Raw genomic sequence first — 16,933 nt, 5'->3', positions numbered from 1 at the left:
AGCCGGCGAGGAGCCTCCTGTGCAATGCAGGGAGAGGATGAGGAGCAGTGTGAGGAGGGGGGCTGTCTTCACAGAATCACAGGCTGGCAGGGGTTGGAAGGGACCTCTGGAGATCATCCAGTCCAACCCCCTGCCAGAGCAGGGTCACCCACAGCAGGTGGCACAGGAATGCATCCAGGCGGGTTTGGAATGTCTCCAGAGACGGAGACTCCACCACCTCTCTGGGCAGCCTGTGCCAGGGCTCTGCCACCCTCAAAGTCAAGAAGCTTTTCCTCATGTTGAGGTGGAATTTCCGTGTTCCAGCTTGTGCCCATTGCCCTTTGTCCTGTCCCCGGCCACCACTGAGAAGAGCCTGACCCCACGCCCTTGCCACCCGCCCTTTAGATATTGACAAGCACCCATGAGATCGATGGAGCATGGCGGCTGCAGAGGGGCCCTTTGGGTGTCGCGCTGCTCCGGGTCAGGCAGGCGCAGGCCGGCAGCACACCTCGGCGAGGCCCTCAGCCCAAGCACCCCTGGAAAAGCCCCGGGCGCTGGCGGACACGGAGCTGAGCGGGAGCGGCTCGGGGCACTGGGGATGCCCCGGGCAGAGCAGAGCTGGGGGCGGCGGGGGATCCCGGGGCGCCGGGCCCGGTGCTGGGACCCCGGTACCGGGGGGACGGGGCGGCCCTGAGGCGGCGCAGGAGGGACCGCAGCATCCTTCCAGGAGCGCATCGAGCCGATGACGACGCGCCGTGCCGATCTGCTACTGGCTGCCGGCGCTGTCCGTCGGCCGGAGGCCCGCCGCCTTGCCCGTGTTCGGCCGGGGGATAGGCCGCCCTCCACGAGGCGGGTGAAGCCCCTCTGGGGGACGCCATTTTGGAAGCCGCTACCCGGCGAAGGTGCGGAGTTGCCGCGCCTGCGCGGGCCGGGCCGGGCCGGGCCGTGCCGCGCCGCGAGCGAGCGGGCGCCGCGGGAGCGCGCCCGGCGGGAGGATGCGCGGGGGGCGGCGGTCGCGGTGGCGGCCCCTCCGGCGGCAGGTAAGGGTGGCTTGGGGCCAACCCCCCCTCCCGGCCCGGCGCCGCTTGGCGGCCAGGGGAGAGCGTCCCTGGCCGAGGGCGCCGCGCCGGGCGCGGCCGGGGAGAGGCCTGGAGGGACCGCTTCGGTGCGGGCCGGTGAGGTGAGTTGAGCCGAGCCCGGTCCGGCTCCCTGAGGCGAAGAGTGGGCCTGCCCGGTCCAGCCCCCTGCGGTGAGGTGAGGTGGAGGGAGGGAGGAGGCTCTGCCTGGTCCGGTCCCGTGAGGGACCCACACACAAAGAGCAGCAGCCCGAGCCCTGCACCCCCGGTCAGCAGGGAGCACCGCGGGCTACACCAGAGGCATACCCGGGGCTGCCATGACCCTGCCTGGAGCTTCGCAGCACAGTGATAGTGTGAGGGCTGTCTTGGCTTCCATGATTTTCCAGCTGCTGTTGTCCCTGGCACCCCCTGCCCGCGCCTTTGACCTCGGGCGGTACCTGCGGGAAGCGATGTGCCAGAAACGGGCCTTAGCCGTTGAGCATCCGGACCAGGAAGGACAGAGCACTGTGCCGGCCTTGTCTTGAGGTGTGGTGGGAGTCGCTCGAGGCGTTGGATTCGTGGGTTATCACACAACCTGCCTGCACGGAGTTAAAAGCACGTTTAGTAAAAAAAGCATGTCTGTCTCTTTGAGATCGACACGTGAACCACGTGCATGCAAACCGTGGCTCAGAGCTTCAGGCGTGCGTGTGTCAGGAGGTTGGATGAACAGTTTGACAGGAAAAAATGATTTCACGTATGAGGTGACCTCCAGTTTCTCAGGGTGCACCAGTGGAGTTCCGCAGCTCTGTTCCTGCAGAGATCTTGCTGGTTTGCAGCGTGATGCCTGCAGTCTCTACCAGCATTTCAGTCACCTCTGCTGGGGTCCTTGCAGAACTGACGGTTCTGTGGCAGCATCTGTTTTCGCAGGAAAATGTCTCTGCAGTGCATTAACGTCACTGGTGCAAGACCCCTAATGCAAAGTGAAAATCTGAGCGATTCCTATGTAGATTTTGTCAAAGGTTCTCATGCAACCTTAATACCCATGAGGATGTCACAACCAGTAACAACTTTATTACTTGTACAGCCCTTTTTACTTGTCTTTCCTTTGCAAACTCAACAGCAACAACCAGCTGGATGGAAACAGTGCCCCTGTTGCTGGCGTGCTGCTCCAGCATGTGCCTCACCTTCCTTGGAACCAAAGTGGAACTTTTTAGGATGAGTTGGAGAAGCATGAATTTCTTTCTCCTTCTGCAAAGCCAGTGTTAAGCTGACAAGCGTATTTCTGGACACAGGCTGTTGTTCTTTTATTACCTCTTACTACTATCTGTAATGGTCCACAAAGGTTTCTGGGCACTGTAGTTCCTGACTGTAACATATATTTTTTGAGACTTTCGCCTCCTGAGTTCCCTGACTGCTTCAGTGTGGAATTGAGTTGAATCCTGTAGGAATTGTAAGGTTTTTCATTGCATTGGGTCACATAAATGCTTGTTGCTCTGTATCCCAAAAGAGTCAAACAGCTCCTTTCTGTGACTGTAGGATGGGACTTCAAACTCACCGTGAAATTCAACAAGAATAGAAACGTTTTGTCATCACAAAAAGGAATGGCAGCTAACAACAAGGTTAAGAAGCTTGAAGTGCCTCTATTTGAAAATTTAAGTTCAGAATGATGTTGCAGGCATCGATTATTTCATCTCTCTAAAAAGGCGATTTGTTTGTATCTCCTGACATGTGAGATACTTCTTTCAGTCTGGTTTTCACTTCCAGATAAAAGCCCTGCCTTTTGGTGTTTCCGTGAGAGGATCGTCAGAAAAGTATTCCACAATCCAGTGTTTGTTGACCAGAGACATCAGTGCAGGAGGATTTTAATTTCTGAAAGATTGGCTTATAAAAGGCATTTTATGATTTATGTAACTAATTTGGTGAGACTCGTTTTGAAGGTTTGAGGCTTGCTTGCTGCTAGAGTAAATATGTAGAAATTTTACCTAATTCTAAGTTGGTGTTGATCGCAGTTGCAGGAGTTTCTTTCTTACAGCCATTTCCATGCTCTGCTGAATTTAAGTTTTCAGTAGTTTTTGGCTCAGCTACTTGTTGTGCTGGATGTGACTTCTGTGTTTTTACAGTGACCCTCAGTGGATTCCTTGAACTTGTCTACTCTCTCTTGACTCCTTGTAAATGGTTAATGTCCACAATATCCTGTGGCAAGGCATTTCACAGCTTACCAAAGTTTGGTGTGAGGAATCACCTTCGTCAGATTGTTTTGATCCTGCCTTTTCTGAGCTGCGTTTGATTAGTTCTTGCATTGAGAGAAACACTGAAAAATTGGTCTTTCTCCGTCCTGAGCCACTCATGACTTTATTACCTTCTGTGACATCCTTCTCAGTCGCGTCTTTTCCAGACTGGGGAATCTTTGCTTGCTTAGGTCATGCTTATGTAGAAGATGTTGTATGCTTTTGATCACCTTTGTCTGCATCTTGTCCAGTTCTGTTTTCCCCCCCACCCCCCCCCCCAGCCTTTAGAGAAGTATCAGAAATGCATGTAGAGCTCCAGAGAACGGTGCTCTGGGGACTTCTGCGGTGGCACAGTGCTGTTCTTCTGGGGCCTCTGTTCAATCTTAGTAGACTGTTAGTTACAGCTGCCTCTCTCCTCAGCTGTGGCTGCGTTCTGATACAGTGGGTTTTTAGATAGCGTCCCCAGGGTGGCCTAGGCTTGCCACATCTACCAGCACTTGAGCGTGTCTGCGAGGTGTGCGTGCGGGGCGGTGGGTACCAATACGTGCCCCCTTTTCAAAAGCTCGTGTTGAACCTCCCGTTACAGCTCTTTCAGCATTTGCTCTGGTTCTGCCTGTGCCACATACGCTCTGTGACTTGCCCTGTGCAAATAACTGTGGTTTTGCTGCCCTCCGGCATCCACATCCATCCAGGTGTGACTGTCCTCGCAAACCAGGACTTCCCAGTCAGTGAAAGACTAAAGAGGGAATAAGAGGTTGCGGTTGCTCTCAGATGAGGGAAGAGAAGCATACCCTCTGGTCAGTGCCGCTCTGCAGAGCCCACTGGCTGCATTATTTGGGGGGTTTCAAGCCCTGCTGGGCCCTGTAACTGTGCAAGCCATGCCTTTGTACCCGGAGAGCGTGGCTGCCTTGCTAGAAGTCATTGCTTAGGCTGGGTTGGTTGACTGATTGTTCTGGTACCACTGGTGAGCTGGTGTCCTTACGTTCTTCTACCATCAGGAGTTGGTCTCCTTTTGTGGATTTGTGCCGATAGCCACTAGTGACACCAACAGCAGCGCATTATGTTTTGGGAAGAAGTGAGTTTAAAATTAATTCCATCTGACTGAGATTTTTAAGACAGTTGGACAGGAAACAGAAAAAAGTAAAACTTAAAATGGGTGAGTGTTAGAGAAATCAACTTATCCTGAGTGGCAGGAATCTCCTATTGTGCATGCTACAGTGTGCTCTTAGTAGCATTTTTCAAAGAATTCAACTTTTTCTAAACTTTTGTCATGTTGTGTAATTTTGATGACGTTGAGAATGTCTGTGTGATCTGGTGCAACCGGGCCCACACTCACCTTGTCTGTATTCTACCTTGCTTAGCTTGTGTCTGTTCAAAAAAAAAAAAAAAAGATGACACTCTTTTTACCGCAGGCAGTTTTTTCTTCTTCCAGCCTGTAAACTGCCAAATATAGATGTGTAGGGACTTTACCAGTTACACTTACTGCCTATCCAGCTGCAAGACTTTATTTTTGTTTTGGTCATTTATAGAAAACAAGCCTGAATGCAAGCCATCTTTCCTGCCAGTAAATTACCCTTTTACTTAGAATAGTAAATATTTTCAAGATCCTTTTGATATCATCCTTATCTGAGTGTTTTGCTAAATGTTGGATAAAAAGGAGTAAATTAAATTTCAAATGAACTTAGCTCTTGCTTATAGAGACAGACCATGACTGTATCACTGCAAATCTAACATCACACAGAACAAGCAAAAACCATACTGAATTAATTCAGTAAATGATTCATGAGGTGTTTTATAGCATCTGTAAACATTTGTGTGTGTTTTGCGAAATATTCGCAAGTGCTGCTGTTCCTAATTTAATGTCTATACCACAAGAATACCTAGAAATTCAGTTGGGATTGCAGTTTTGTTATGCTGGTCAGTGTAGGCACCCCCAGACTAAGAAAATGCCGATAGCATACAAAGTATTTGCACTGCGGGTAGTTTCACTTACATGCTAGGGCTTCCTGGTGCCGTATTGGGATTTGCTTTCACGCGTTGTAACTTAGCGTATTTTAGGATGGGGAGATGTGTGACCGTCACTTTCCAAAATAGATTGTGATTCTTGTTGCTTGTGGGGATTTTTTCCAAAGGTATTGATCTGGTGGTACCAGTTCTCTTTGCAACATGGTCTTTGCCTTTTCCTAAGCTTCTAAAGAAAACTGAATTCGTTGTGTTTATAAAATGAAGAAAAATGAAGAAAACTTTTTATTTCTAAAAAAAAAAATAAATCGTTCAAAGAAGGTCAATGCTGGGTGTAGTAAATAAGAATTCCAAAAGGCACAGAACAAAAGCCAGCTCGTAGGTTGCTGCAGTGTCACAGATTGAGGAGACTTCTAACATCTCTCCTCGAATTTAGAGCTCAAGTGAATGCTAAAGGCGGTTCAGCCAGTTGTGGCCAGAAGCAGTTCCAAGACAAACTGGCAAGTAGGGACCCAAAGGCATTAATTTACCAGGAATTACTTAACAAAAAAGTGGGGCTTAACCAGATGTTTGTGTGCAGGGAATATGATAATTCTGTGCAAAACCCTGCATCCCTGGAGATTAAGTGGCATGGGCAGGAGGAGATATTTTTAACTGTCCCGAATTAAGTAAAACTTCTAACTACCCACAGTGGACTTAGAGGAGTGCCCTTTTCCTTTCTGAGAGCAGTTTTCTGTGTATTTAAACACTGACATTACCTCTCCTTGTAGCCCTCTCCTCTCCAGGCTAAGCAAGCTCAGTGAATGCGGGTTTCCCCCCAGGACATATTTTCTAGATGTTCTCTGCAGTGGCTTAACTACTTGCCATAAAATTGTTAAGCCTCAAGTAGTTGTTTTCAGTTTGTGTATTTAATTTGGAAGAAAGATTTATGTGCCCAAAAGCTTGCCTGTTATTTCTAGCTATCTCAGTCGCTCTAATAAAAGATAGTGCCTCATCTCACAAACCTTTATCTCATTTAGAGACTTACATCATCACAACTACAGCGGCACTGCTTTTACAGCCGGTGCCATAGACTCTGTGTCCTATCCCCTTGGTGCTTTCTGTTGCTCCCGGTTTGTGCCTCGCCATCTGTGGTTTGTCCCACCGTGCTTGTGTGTGTTTCTGTATGTGTGTGCTGAGTTTTGAAGCTCAGGAGATGCTCGTGACTTCGTCAAGCTGCTTTCTTACCATTATTCCATAATAGGATTGTTTGACTTGTCCCTTAATACTATTTCTCTAAGGATTGCCAGTTTTGGGGGTGTTGTTTTTTGTTTGCTTGTTGGTTTTTTTTTTTTCATGAGGCTCTGAAAAATTTGAATGCTGTGTGAAGGATAGAAGCTAGCATTTAGGCTAGGTGCATTTGATGTCAAAATATGCCTTTTGTTGGTATTGACTTGTAGCTTTTCACGTTTTAGGAGCTGTGGATGGAACAGAAAGCTGAGCAGCTGAACATTTTATCGAAGGCCTGTGTGTAGACCCTGATGCTTGAATGAATGCAGAATGAAAATGCTTCCTGGAGTGGGTGTGTTTGGAACTGGCAGCACTGCCCGGGTACTGGTACCCCTGCTGAGAGCAGAGGGCTTCTCCATTGAAGCACTTTGGGGGAAGACGGAGGAGGAAGCCAAACAGCTGGCAGAGGAAATGAACATCTCCTTCTACACGAGTCGGACTGACGATGTCTTGCTGCACCAGGACGTAGATTTGGTTTGCATCAATATCCCTCCACCGCTAACTCGACAAATTGCTGTGAAGGCTCTAGGTACCTTTTTATCTTTGGAGTTGGGCCAAAAGTCTGTAGCTCATTGGCAGATTGAAATTTGAAGCCGTTACCCCAGCATGATGCTGGTTGCACAAACATGCAAATACAGTGCTAAAGGGTTTGTGTGGAATTGGTAGCGCCACCTGTGGGAAAGGTTACTTAGAATTTTTTGTAAAAATACTATTTATAATTGCTTATAGCTTTGCAAATCTCGAACCAATTGGGCTAAAATATCCCACATCTTCTTCATACTGAACTAATGGTGGGGAGATCTTAATAAAAATGAGCTGTTTCAGGGATGATGATGAGGGGGCAAAATGTTTTCTATGCCCACTTAAAAAAAAAAACAAAAAAAAAACCAACAAACAAAAAACCCCAAACAACTTAAGTAGCCTAGCTCATTTCAAATCTCCCCGCGTTCTGCCATAGGGAACCGAAATTTGCCTGGGGTGAGGGAGTTGTTTAGTTCTGCTTTCTGTTTTCCCCACAAATAAAACCAAACATGGAAGTTAAAAGCCTTTGAAAAAATGTTTGCATGCACTTAGTGGAATCTTGTCAGTTAAGACCTAAATTCTCTGCAGATGTTGCTTTCAGCCAGTGTGCTGTGACCCTGGCCACCACTTGGAGCTCTCTGGGGACACCCATGTCCATAGGAGGCTGGCATGATCCGGGGTGCCGGAGGAATCCTTCCATTTGACGCAGGAGGGCAGATGCGGGGGGAGAAGGAAATGTTGGGCACAGCAGGAGGAATCCGGCTGGGTGAAGGTGTCTGGGAGAGAAGGGGTGACACCCCAGACTGGTTGGGCAGGGAGGTGGGAGCCAACTGCCCAGGCGTCCTGACATTTCTTAATTCTCCAGCGTGTGACTTTGTAGTGTTAATGTCCTCACATGTAGTGCAGCGTGGGTGTGAGTTTCCATGTAATTCTCTAAATAACAAGTGTGATATTTTTACCGTGTTTACATGAGATCCGCATGAGTTAATTTTAGGATGGGTAATATCACAGACCATGTGAGCCAGGGTGGTTTGTTGTTCTTAGCCTCTTTGCTCTACAGTAATTTGTTTTGGAAGTAAACAACTCCCTGCACAAACATTCGCAATGCCACTTAGATATGCAGAGAGAGATTTCAGGATTTTTTTTTTTCTCTTTTTACATTGTTAGATTTGTTTGTTTACCTTATTAGAGTACTGTCCTTTGAATTTAAAGTATTCTGATTTTTGAATATTTGAATTGTAAGTTAGAATTTATCCCTTTAAATAGACTAAAAGTTCTTTTCAGCACTTCCTAGTAGTGAGTGTTTCAGAAGTTCTCATGGCTCTTGATTGTCTAGTGGACTAAAAGGAGAAGACTGAACCTTCTCTGGTGAATTATTAACTAAAATGGATTGAGATTCTTTCTTCAAAGGCTGGGAACCTGTAAGATGGCATTATCCAGAGGAGGAAAGTGAGATAAAGCTGGCGCAGAAGTATGGCGGTGATATGTGTGCTTGATTGCAAGTATAGGTAAGTGGAAAGCTGAAAAAGCTAGGGAAATCAATGGATGAGGGAGTGAAGGGTAGTTTATCCTTCACTTCTGTCTGTCCTGAAACGTTCTGATCCGCAAACTGATGCAGGCGTCTCAGACCCAATACGATGCTGACCTTGTCTTTCAGCTTTCTAGGTTCGTCATGGTGGTATTTGTAGATCTGCTGCCAAGTACGTCATGACATATTTTAAGATAGTGTTGGAGGGCTTGCTATGATGGAGCGTTCTGGAGGAACACAAAATCAGGGTAGCGCCAAAGATGGAAAGTATGTTTTCTCTGGAAGTTCGGATTGATATAGTGACGTTTATAATTGGAGAATTATTGGCTGTGGATTGTATATAACAGATTGGTGTTTACCAGCTGAGAGACTGGGTTTTTAGGAAAGATCAGATGTGGTGTAGTGATAATGGTCTTGTGTGTTTTGTTGGTATTTTTTCTTGTTGGGACTTTTTATTATTTATTTGTATACTTTTTTAAGTGCATTTTATTTTATTTAAAAATGTGCTTACATTTTTATTTCTGGCAGAGAGGAGAGAGAGATGCAGTTTTGCCAGGCAGTACAATTTGCTTGCTTAAGTTTTGTACTGACAGACATCCATAAACAAGCGTAGGCACAACTTTGGCATGGCGGGGACAAAGCAGTAACACTGGATGGAGTTCATGAACCAGACAGAACAGACCAAAGCCCAGAGGATAATTCAAATTAAAATCAGTGTAATCTTATGGTTTATCTCAGCAACAGGCAAAGCAAGAAGCTATCCTAAAATTTGTGCTTCATTTGATCTCGGAGGAACTAAATTAATTTCACAAAATGTCTGTGTTGTGGTTCGCGTCCCACAGTTGAAATGCATCCACCTTTGCATTAGGTGAGCCTAGAGCGGAGTTACCGGCTGGAGTGGAATGTAAAACACAGGATGTTTGTGCGTGAGGCAGGGTTCAGGGAGGCAGAACATGCAAAATGCTCAGAATAAAATTTCTTCAGGATGCTGAAGATAATGTTGCTGCACGTACTGAGCCCTGTTGTCAAACAGATGGCTTGTGGAGTGGCTACAGAGGAACCTTTTACTTGTCTCCCTTGGCTTATACTGGTTGACTACATCATTTAAGACGTCTTTATAACATAGGTTGCTTGACCCCTGACTTTGTGGAGTCCCTACAAATTATAGCCCGTATATAGAATCATAGAATGGTTCGTATTAGAAGGGACCTTAAAGATCATTTATTTCCAACCCCCCTGCCATGGTGGGGGTTATGTTATGTTAATGATATGACATGTATAATATGTTATATATGTGTTATATAAAACATATATAGTATGTTAATTATGAAGGAAGGAGTCAGAAAGCGCTCTGTCACTGCTCTGTGCTGGGACAGATCCAGATTTCCTGTTCTTGAAACAGGATGAACAAGCATGTTACGAGTGCTCTCTGCATATCGTGCTTCCCGTCTCGGTCACCGGTAGCACAGAGGCCTTTTCAAACTGTAGGCAAACAAGAAATGAAATGAAGGAGTGCGTTTAGGAATGAGCGTTCATTCTTTGGGAGGTTCCCAAAGCAAGTATGTCTGAAGCAGCCAGTTATTTGGGAAGACTCCTCAGTCACTCCCAGCTTCTTACGGTGGACAAAGGTGTGCTTCAACAGCGGCCAGCTGTACATCTTCCTAGGGGCAACCTCAGGTATCTGACGTTATTCAGGGATGTAAAGAAGAGGAGCTTCAGTTCAATGGACACATTTACATGAGATAAATACATTTAGTATTTTGAGGCAACGTTGTAACTCGTGCAGAGATGGGCAAGGCTGGGAACTTGAGCTGTTTGTGGAAAGTGTTGCGTGGGCAGCTGTGGCAACGACAGCCGGGCAACGAAACAGCCGAAGAGGTGAAGTGGTACCTGTCACAGTGAGAAGGGTACTCCTCACACTGCCTGGGCAGGCTGCATGGCATGTGGCTGGTCCCCTCCCGACTGCGCTGCGGGGACACCCCTGTGTGCGGCTGCCCCTGCTTGTCCCACGCGCGCACAGGGTGGCGGGACCTCTCCCCATCCAGGCCACTCAGTGGGCCCCCTGGGACACGAAGGACCTCCTTGATGGAGCGGTGGGCCAGGTGTGGCCTCGGTGTCATCGTGGCCTGCTGGTTTGCACCCAGCCTGAGGCATGCATGCAATCACATGCGTGTTGATTGCAGAGGCAGCGGACTCTTTAAGGTTTGGTCTGCACTTCTCCCATCTTTTCATGCACGCTCCCCCTTCCAAGGCCCCACCAGGCTGCAGGGCCCCTTCTCTTTCCTCGTGCCCACACTGGCACCCTCCCTACCAGCAGGAAGGAGTGTGCTGGGGGGCCCTGGCAATAGCTGGGACCTGTTTCCATCCCCAGCTGCTGTCACCACTTTGGGTAGCGTCCACCAGGTAGCATGAGAAAGCAGCAAGTTTTCTGTGCTTGCATTTTATTAACCAGGACTGTAAAATACTTCATGTATGGCAAGTTTTGGATGTGGCCCAGGCTTGCAGCTGTGAGCTTAGACATACCTGTGAGCTGATTTAACCCACCTGGTTGGAAAGATGCTTCCCGAGCTGAACTGGCTTACAGAGGGCTCCAAAAAGCCCCAGAGCCCCATGGTGGCTCTCATGTTAATGGTTGGACTCGATGATCTTAAAGGTCTTTTCCAACCTAAATGATTCCATGATTCTATGATTCTCCTCGCTGGTGGGGACCTCAACCGAAAATTTTGCAGTGGTGATTTAAGAAAACAATATGGTACAAAGTTCACTTTACTCATTATTAAAATAATAGTAACAAGACGAGGGTTGTAAGTTGCTCTGTCTCAGAAAACATGAGGGACCTTGTAGTCATCTCTGATTCAGCCTTTATTCTGGCTGCACGGCCATCTGTGTTAGCCTGGGGACAGCTGGGGGCATGTCCCACTGAGGGCAACCGCAGCATTATCCAGAAATGTTAAGGTGTACCCAGGTCCCCGTCCTGGTGCTCTGGTAGCGGTCGGCGTGCTGTGCCGAGCTGTCGGTGCACTGCTCTGGCTGCCGTTCCCAAAACAAGCATCAGTCAGGTTTAGCTCCTCAAGTGGCTTGGCCTCCGCTGGCACAGAGAGCACAGCGCTGACACAGGGTGAGGGTGGGCACGGGAGTGGCAGAACAAGGGCAGCTTGGGGTGATCGACCGCCCACCGTGAAACGTCTGTCCTCGGGTGGCAGCGGTGGTCTCTGGCTTGGCCCTCTCTGCTCTCGGTCCCCTGCTGCAGGAACCTAGCCCCTTTTGTGTGGACTCTCTCAGGCTCCTTGGAGAGCCAGCTCGGGGTAAAAACCTGCCAGAAAAAGAGCCAAGATGAGTGAATATTTCCGCGGTGGGTTTGTACCCTGAGCTGGGTGTACCATGAAATACATGGCGGAGGGCATGGTGTTGTGTAAGGGGGAGAGCAGCACTGGCAGAGCAGTGACTGCAGAGCTGTACCCCGTGAGTATGTGGATCGAGAGTTGCTTTTATTTTTGCTGAACTTGGAGGACTGCGGTCTGCTTAGGATGCTGTGACGATCCTTTCGCTTTTTCTTTTTGCTTGTATTTTACTCTAACCTGGCCTGAGATAAGTGCCATTTAAACAAGAAGGCAGGTAAGCCAGGTGTTGAAGCACCTCAAGAGGCACTCAGCAAGCCCTGCAGAATATTGAACAGAGCGTTGTGCCTCATGTCAGCAGCAGGATTGGGGACAGGAAAGTCAGAAATGGTCCCTGACAAAGGGGCTTAGCAAGGATGGCCAGGTTGTCCAGGGAGTTTGACCTTACCTGTTGTTCATTAAAGCTTCTGCTGACTCACATCTATTTAGGGGGTTTCTTTGAAAGAGACCGCTAAAAATTATAGTCTGCTCGTTATCTGACCAGATTTTGCGTCTGTCTATTAGAAATACAGGTTCTGAGTTTTCTTTAGCTGTAGTTCCCTGGCCGAGGAGCTGGCTGGCCCCTGGACCGCTTGGAGGGTTCCTGAAAGGCTTGCTCAGCGCAGCCAGGAGGTGGAGTGCTGAGAGCAGGAGCTGCAGTGTGGGATCTGGCTTCTCTTCTTGTGCGAGAGACCAATTTAAGCACTTGTGCTGGTGGTGTCTTCTCATCGGGGAGTTGATTAAAAGCTGTTCTGAGCAGGGAGTGCAGTCTGCTCTTGGGTAAGGAGAAGCTTTTAGAGAGGTGCCTACCACCACATGCAGTGATTCCTGCAATTCCTAGGCAGAAACTGTGGGATGATGTGACCGACCTTCAGGTCTGACACCAACCATTAATATCTGGAGACACTAGGTATACCCCTGGTTGTTACATTGAAAAAATGTTGTTTAGATGAGTAGTTTATCAGAATAGATGTATATGAGAAAAGTAAAGCGTGTCATGAGAAAAGGGTGAAAATGGGGGAGGAAGAAGGAATACCAGCAGAGCACCGAATGTAGGAATTTGGTTGAAGCTTGCACCGGGATGCTCTTTTGTATGACTTGATTTCTGCTTTACATTAAAAAAAAAAAGAATTATTGAGTGCCCAGGCTGAGCACAAGGTGAAGTGTATCAGTAGGAATAAAAACCAGCGGATCAGCTTGCGAGTGCAGCTGTCATCTGCGGAACTCAGTCACCTTTGCAGTGTAATTGTACTAGCAGGCTGCCCGTGCAGACTGAACTGCTCTGCTTTCCAATTAGCTATGCTTTTAAGAATCCACCAACCAAAACATTATTTCTAATTCTTGTGTTCTGTATGCAGGCCAATAACTATCTTGTATGTCCCATTTCTATGAATCTATTTAAAATAATAAATTCATAGTGGTGGTGAAATACAAAATGAAAATCAAATCTCCACTCACCTCTTCCCTGCAGGGTACATGACTGTTTTTTTTCCTCTGGCTGTACAGGCATTCAAATAATTTTATAGCTACAACATGCAAATTGCATCTTGTTTTGATACCATGTGATGCCATTTGGCCATTTATCTTTCATGATGTAAAAATCCTCTCTTTATTTGGAGCCTCTCTCTGTGGGAGTTTGTCAGCTCTGCAATCGGAGCATCTTGGAAGCAGCTTTGAGCCTTGCTTCCCTTGGCGTTCCTATTTTCGTTCCTAGACCTTTGCCTTTGAACTGCAGCAGGAAAGCCTGACTCTTAAAACCCCCACTTCTTGGCAGCCTTTGGGGCATCTGAGCGTGTTTTGCTCGTGTGTGCTATAGTCTTTTTTTTCATTTGTGCTGCAGGAATAGGGAAGAATGTCATCTGTGAGAAAGCTGCTACCTCTGTGGATGCCTTCAGGATGGTCACAGCTGCCAGGTATTACCCAAAGCTGATGAGCATTGTTGGCAATGTTCTCCGTTTCTTGCCTGCCTTTGTGAAGATGAAGCAGTTGATAGAAGAACACTACGTGGGCAACGTCATGATCTGCGATGTACGCGTTTATGGGGGAAGCCTGCTCAGCCACAAGTACAACTGGATCTGCGATGAGCTGATGGGGGGAGGTGGTCTGCATACAATGGGCACCTACATTATCGACCTCCTAACTCACCTCATCAGCAGGAGAGCAGAGAAGGTCCACGGTTTGCTCAAGACTTTTGTGAAGCAGAACACGGCTATAAGCGGGATCCGCCACGTCACTAGCGATGACTTCTGCTTTTTCCAGATGCTAATGAGTGAGGGTGTCTGTTGCACTGTGACTCTCAACTTCAACATGCCTGGATCATTCATCCATGAAGTCATGATTGTTGGGTCTACCGGTCGTCTCATAGCTCGTGGGACGGACTTGTACGGACAGAAAAACACCGCGCTCCAAGAAGAACTACTGTTTACAGACTCTCTGCCTGTCAACAAGGGCCTTTTGGATATGGGGTTTAAAGACATCCCGCTGCTTTACCTAAAAGGAATGGTGTACATGGTGCAAGCACTGCGGCAGTCTTTCCAAGATCAGGAAGACCGTCGGACATGGGATCATAAACCTGTCTCCATGGCAGCCTCTTTTGAAGATGGCCTGTACATGCAGAGTGTGGTAGAGGCCATCAAGAAATCCAGCAGGTCGGGGGAGTGGGAGGCTGTGGAGGTGATGACCGAGGAACCAGATGCCAATCAAAACCTCTGCGAGGCGCTGCAAAGAAATAACTTATGAACATTCCTGCTTTGGAAGATAGGACAATTAACACTTCTGGCTGTAATGTAAAAAAACCTCTCTGTTTTTAAGATATGTAGATCCTTATTTAATAACCTGAGTTCCTTGGGTTTTTAAACGTGTAAAATATGTCATGTTCTGATAGAAAGTGTTCTGATTTAAATTGTTTAAAGAGTTTTAAATGTTTCTGGTTTTGCAAACATTTAATTTCTCTCTTGGAGACTGGTAGGAAAACTTGAATTGCCCTTTGCACTTGCAGTAGCTGTGGTGAAGCGTGGGATCTCTGCCGTTGCATGGCTCGGAAATGGGACACAACCCCTGCTGCACAGGTTTTGTGTTTTAACAATTTTAACATGAGAGCATGTAGAGCAAGATCAGGGAGTATCTGTTGTTTGCGTGCCTTTTCCTTCTCTTCTGGAGGCTGATTAGGTTTTACTCCTTGGTTTGTAAAATTTTTTTATAAAAAAATGGGGTGATGTAACAGGTCTCTAAGCTCCTATAGGACGAAAAGTAGAAGAAACGGATTAAAGTGTGTAACGCAAGGATCGGCCTTTTGGTTTCCTGCACGTGGCAAATGTCTTTCCAATTCATTTAAACTGGTATTTTATTTAAATGATGCTACGAATTCTCTGGTGACAGTATCTTGGCAGGAAAATCTTCAGGAAGTCTGTGATGATTTATGCAATTCTTCCACACCTGTAGACACGATTCTTTCTACTCAAGAGGCTGTCTGCATCCAGCAGCTTTTTTCTGTAAGCTCTGTGTCCGTCGGTTGCGTTTACTGCCTTGGCAGCCCCGGGGCCGTGACTGCGGTGCCACGTTCTCATTTCTGCCACTGTTAATCAATGCCTCCCCGGGTCACGGGATTTCCACGGTGTGGTGGGTAATGAAGTTGTACAGCATTAACCTTCCGGGGACCTGAAGATTGAAGTCAGGAGGTTTTTCCTATGTCTTGCAGCTCTCTTACCGTGCTGGCTGGGTAATTGTCATGCTATACACATCCTGATAGTTGAGAGAACGGGGACTGAGCTGCCATGGGTAAGTCTGCTCTTAATCTCAAACACTGGATATTAACCCTCCGGCCCTGCCCATCCTTGCGCCCTCCCGCAGCTTGTCCAGTGGAGAGGTCTGTTGGCAGATCGTGGGTGGAAGTTCATTCCGTATGAGAAATGTTTCTCTCTGAGGCAGGTACGCGGAAGGGACAGTACAATTTTACTACATTTATTTTGTGTACTTGAAAGCTTTTTTTTTTTTTAAAATGTGTTTCCCACTAAATTGTAACCCAGTGTATTTATGTATATTAACATGCAAACTGCTGTTTCATAAGCTGGTCCTTCCTGAAAAATATCTTGTTTTCTACAGAAATAAAAAGTTGTGTTTGTTGAGGGCATTCTTTATGCATCTGTGTGCTCGTGTTTGATTTGGTCAAGCTGAAACCATCCTGATAAACGTGAACAGGAGGCCGACAGCTGGGGCTCAGGACCTCTCGAGCCCTTCCCTATGGCTGTGCTCCGTTGCTGCCAGCCGGGGAGCTTGGCTGTGGAAAAAGCAGGAGGCAGCTCTGTGCTGTCCTAGCAAGCGTCACCCATTTGTCACCCAGGGAAAGTAAGTCCCACCAGAAGATCTATTTCTCACCTCTTTGCTGTTGCCTTTGGGCTGTGGCTGTTGTGTAGCTGGTTTTGGGGATCCTCTTGCCTATCTCGGACTTACCGTGTCAACTTGTGAAATTAACAGGATCGTTATCTTTCAGCCTGACTCATCATGGAAATTGCTGGTAAGAATCAAAATCCCCGTAGCATCGATGGGACCGCTTTCTTTGCTCAGTTTATAAATCAACTATTTACCCGTAGGTATTTACTTTCAACAGAAACAAGTCTACTGACATGCCATTTTAAAGGGTAGGAGCGTGGCTGTTCCTGTGCTCTGCACAATCTCATCTCTCCTGTCAGCTGGATGAAGAAAGCAAAGGGTTGGTATTTGTTCACTGTTCCCAGCTCTGGCAGGTGGAGGAGTGAGAGCTGTGTCTCTGCCAGCCTTCCTTTACAGGCGTTCCTGCCGTAGCTCTGAGCATCTCATGTGACGACTGTGGGCTATGTAAAGCAGCTGAGATAACGTCTCCTGAGCTCCAGCCCATGCGGCTGGCCATGGTGGTGACAGAGGTTCAGGGGATGCTGCAGCCCTGGGAGAGGTCACCAGGGGGTGGGGAGTCTCCATCCTCAGGGACGGCAGGGCTCTGCAGGACACGGCTGCGGCCATCTCGATCTGGCACTGGTG

General features: G+C 47.7%; 1 protein-coding gene across 3 annotated transcripts; it reads left to right on the top strand.

Annotated features, from left to right (window-relative positions):
• The first annotated feature begins 899 nt into the window (after nt 1-899).
• Nucleotides 900-16,056, top strand: GFOD2 (Gfo/Idh/MocA-like oxidoreductase domain containing 2). Of its 3 annotated transcripts, none has more exons than XM_074583453.1 (3): nt 900-1,019; nt 6,679-7,022; nt 13,761-16,056. In XM_074583453.1, exons 2-3 carry the CDS (start codon nt 6,764-6,766, stop codon nt 14,657-14,659), a joined length of 1,158 nt encoding a protein of 385 aa, XP_074439554.1. In that variant the 5' UTR covers nt 900-1,019; nt 6,679-6,763; the 3' UTR covers nt 14,660-16,056. The 3 variants fall into 3 exon arrangements, with proteins under 3 accessions (XP_074439554.1, XP_074439555.1, XP_074439556.1); XM_074583454.1 differs by lacking the exon at nt 900-1,019 and adding an exon at nt 6,247-6,336; XM_074583455.1 differs by lacking the exons at nt 900-1,019; nt 6,679-7,022 and adding an exon at nt 8,426-8,523.
• Nucleotides 16,057-16,933: the final 877 nt, after the last annotated feature.

The sequence above is a fragment of the Larus michahellis genome, chromosome 4, assembly GCF_964199755.1.
Source record: "Larus michahellis chromosome 4, bLarMic1.1, whole genome shotgun sequence".
NCBI classification, from domain to species: domain Eukaryota; kingdom Metazoa; phylum Chordata; class Aves; order Charadriiformes; family Laridae; genus Larus; species Larus michahellis.
This window is presented reverse-complemented; position numbering and strand designations above follow the sequence as displayed.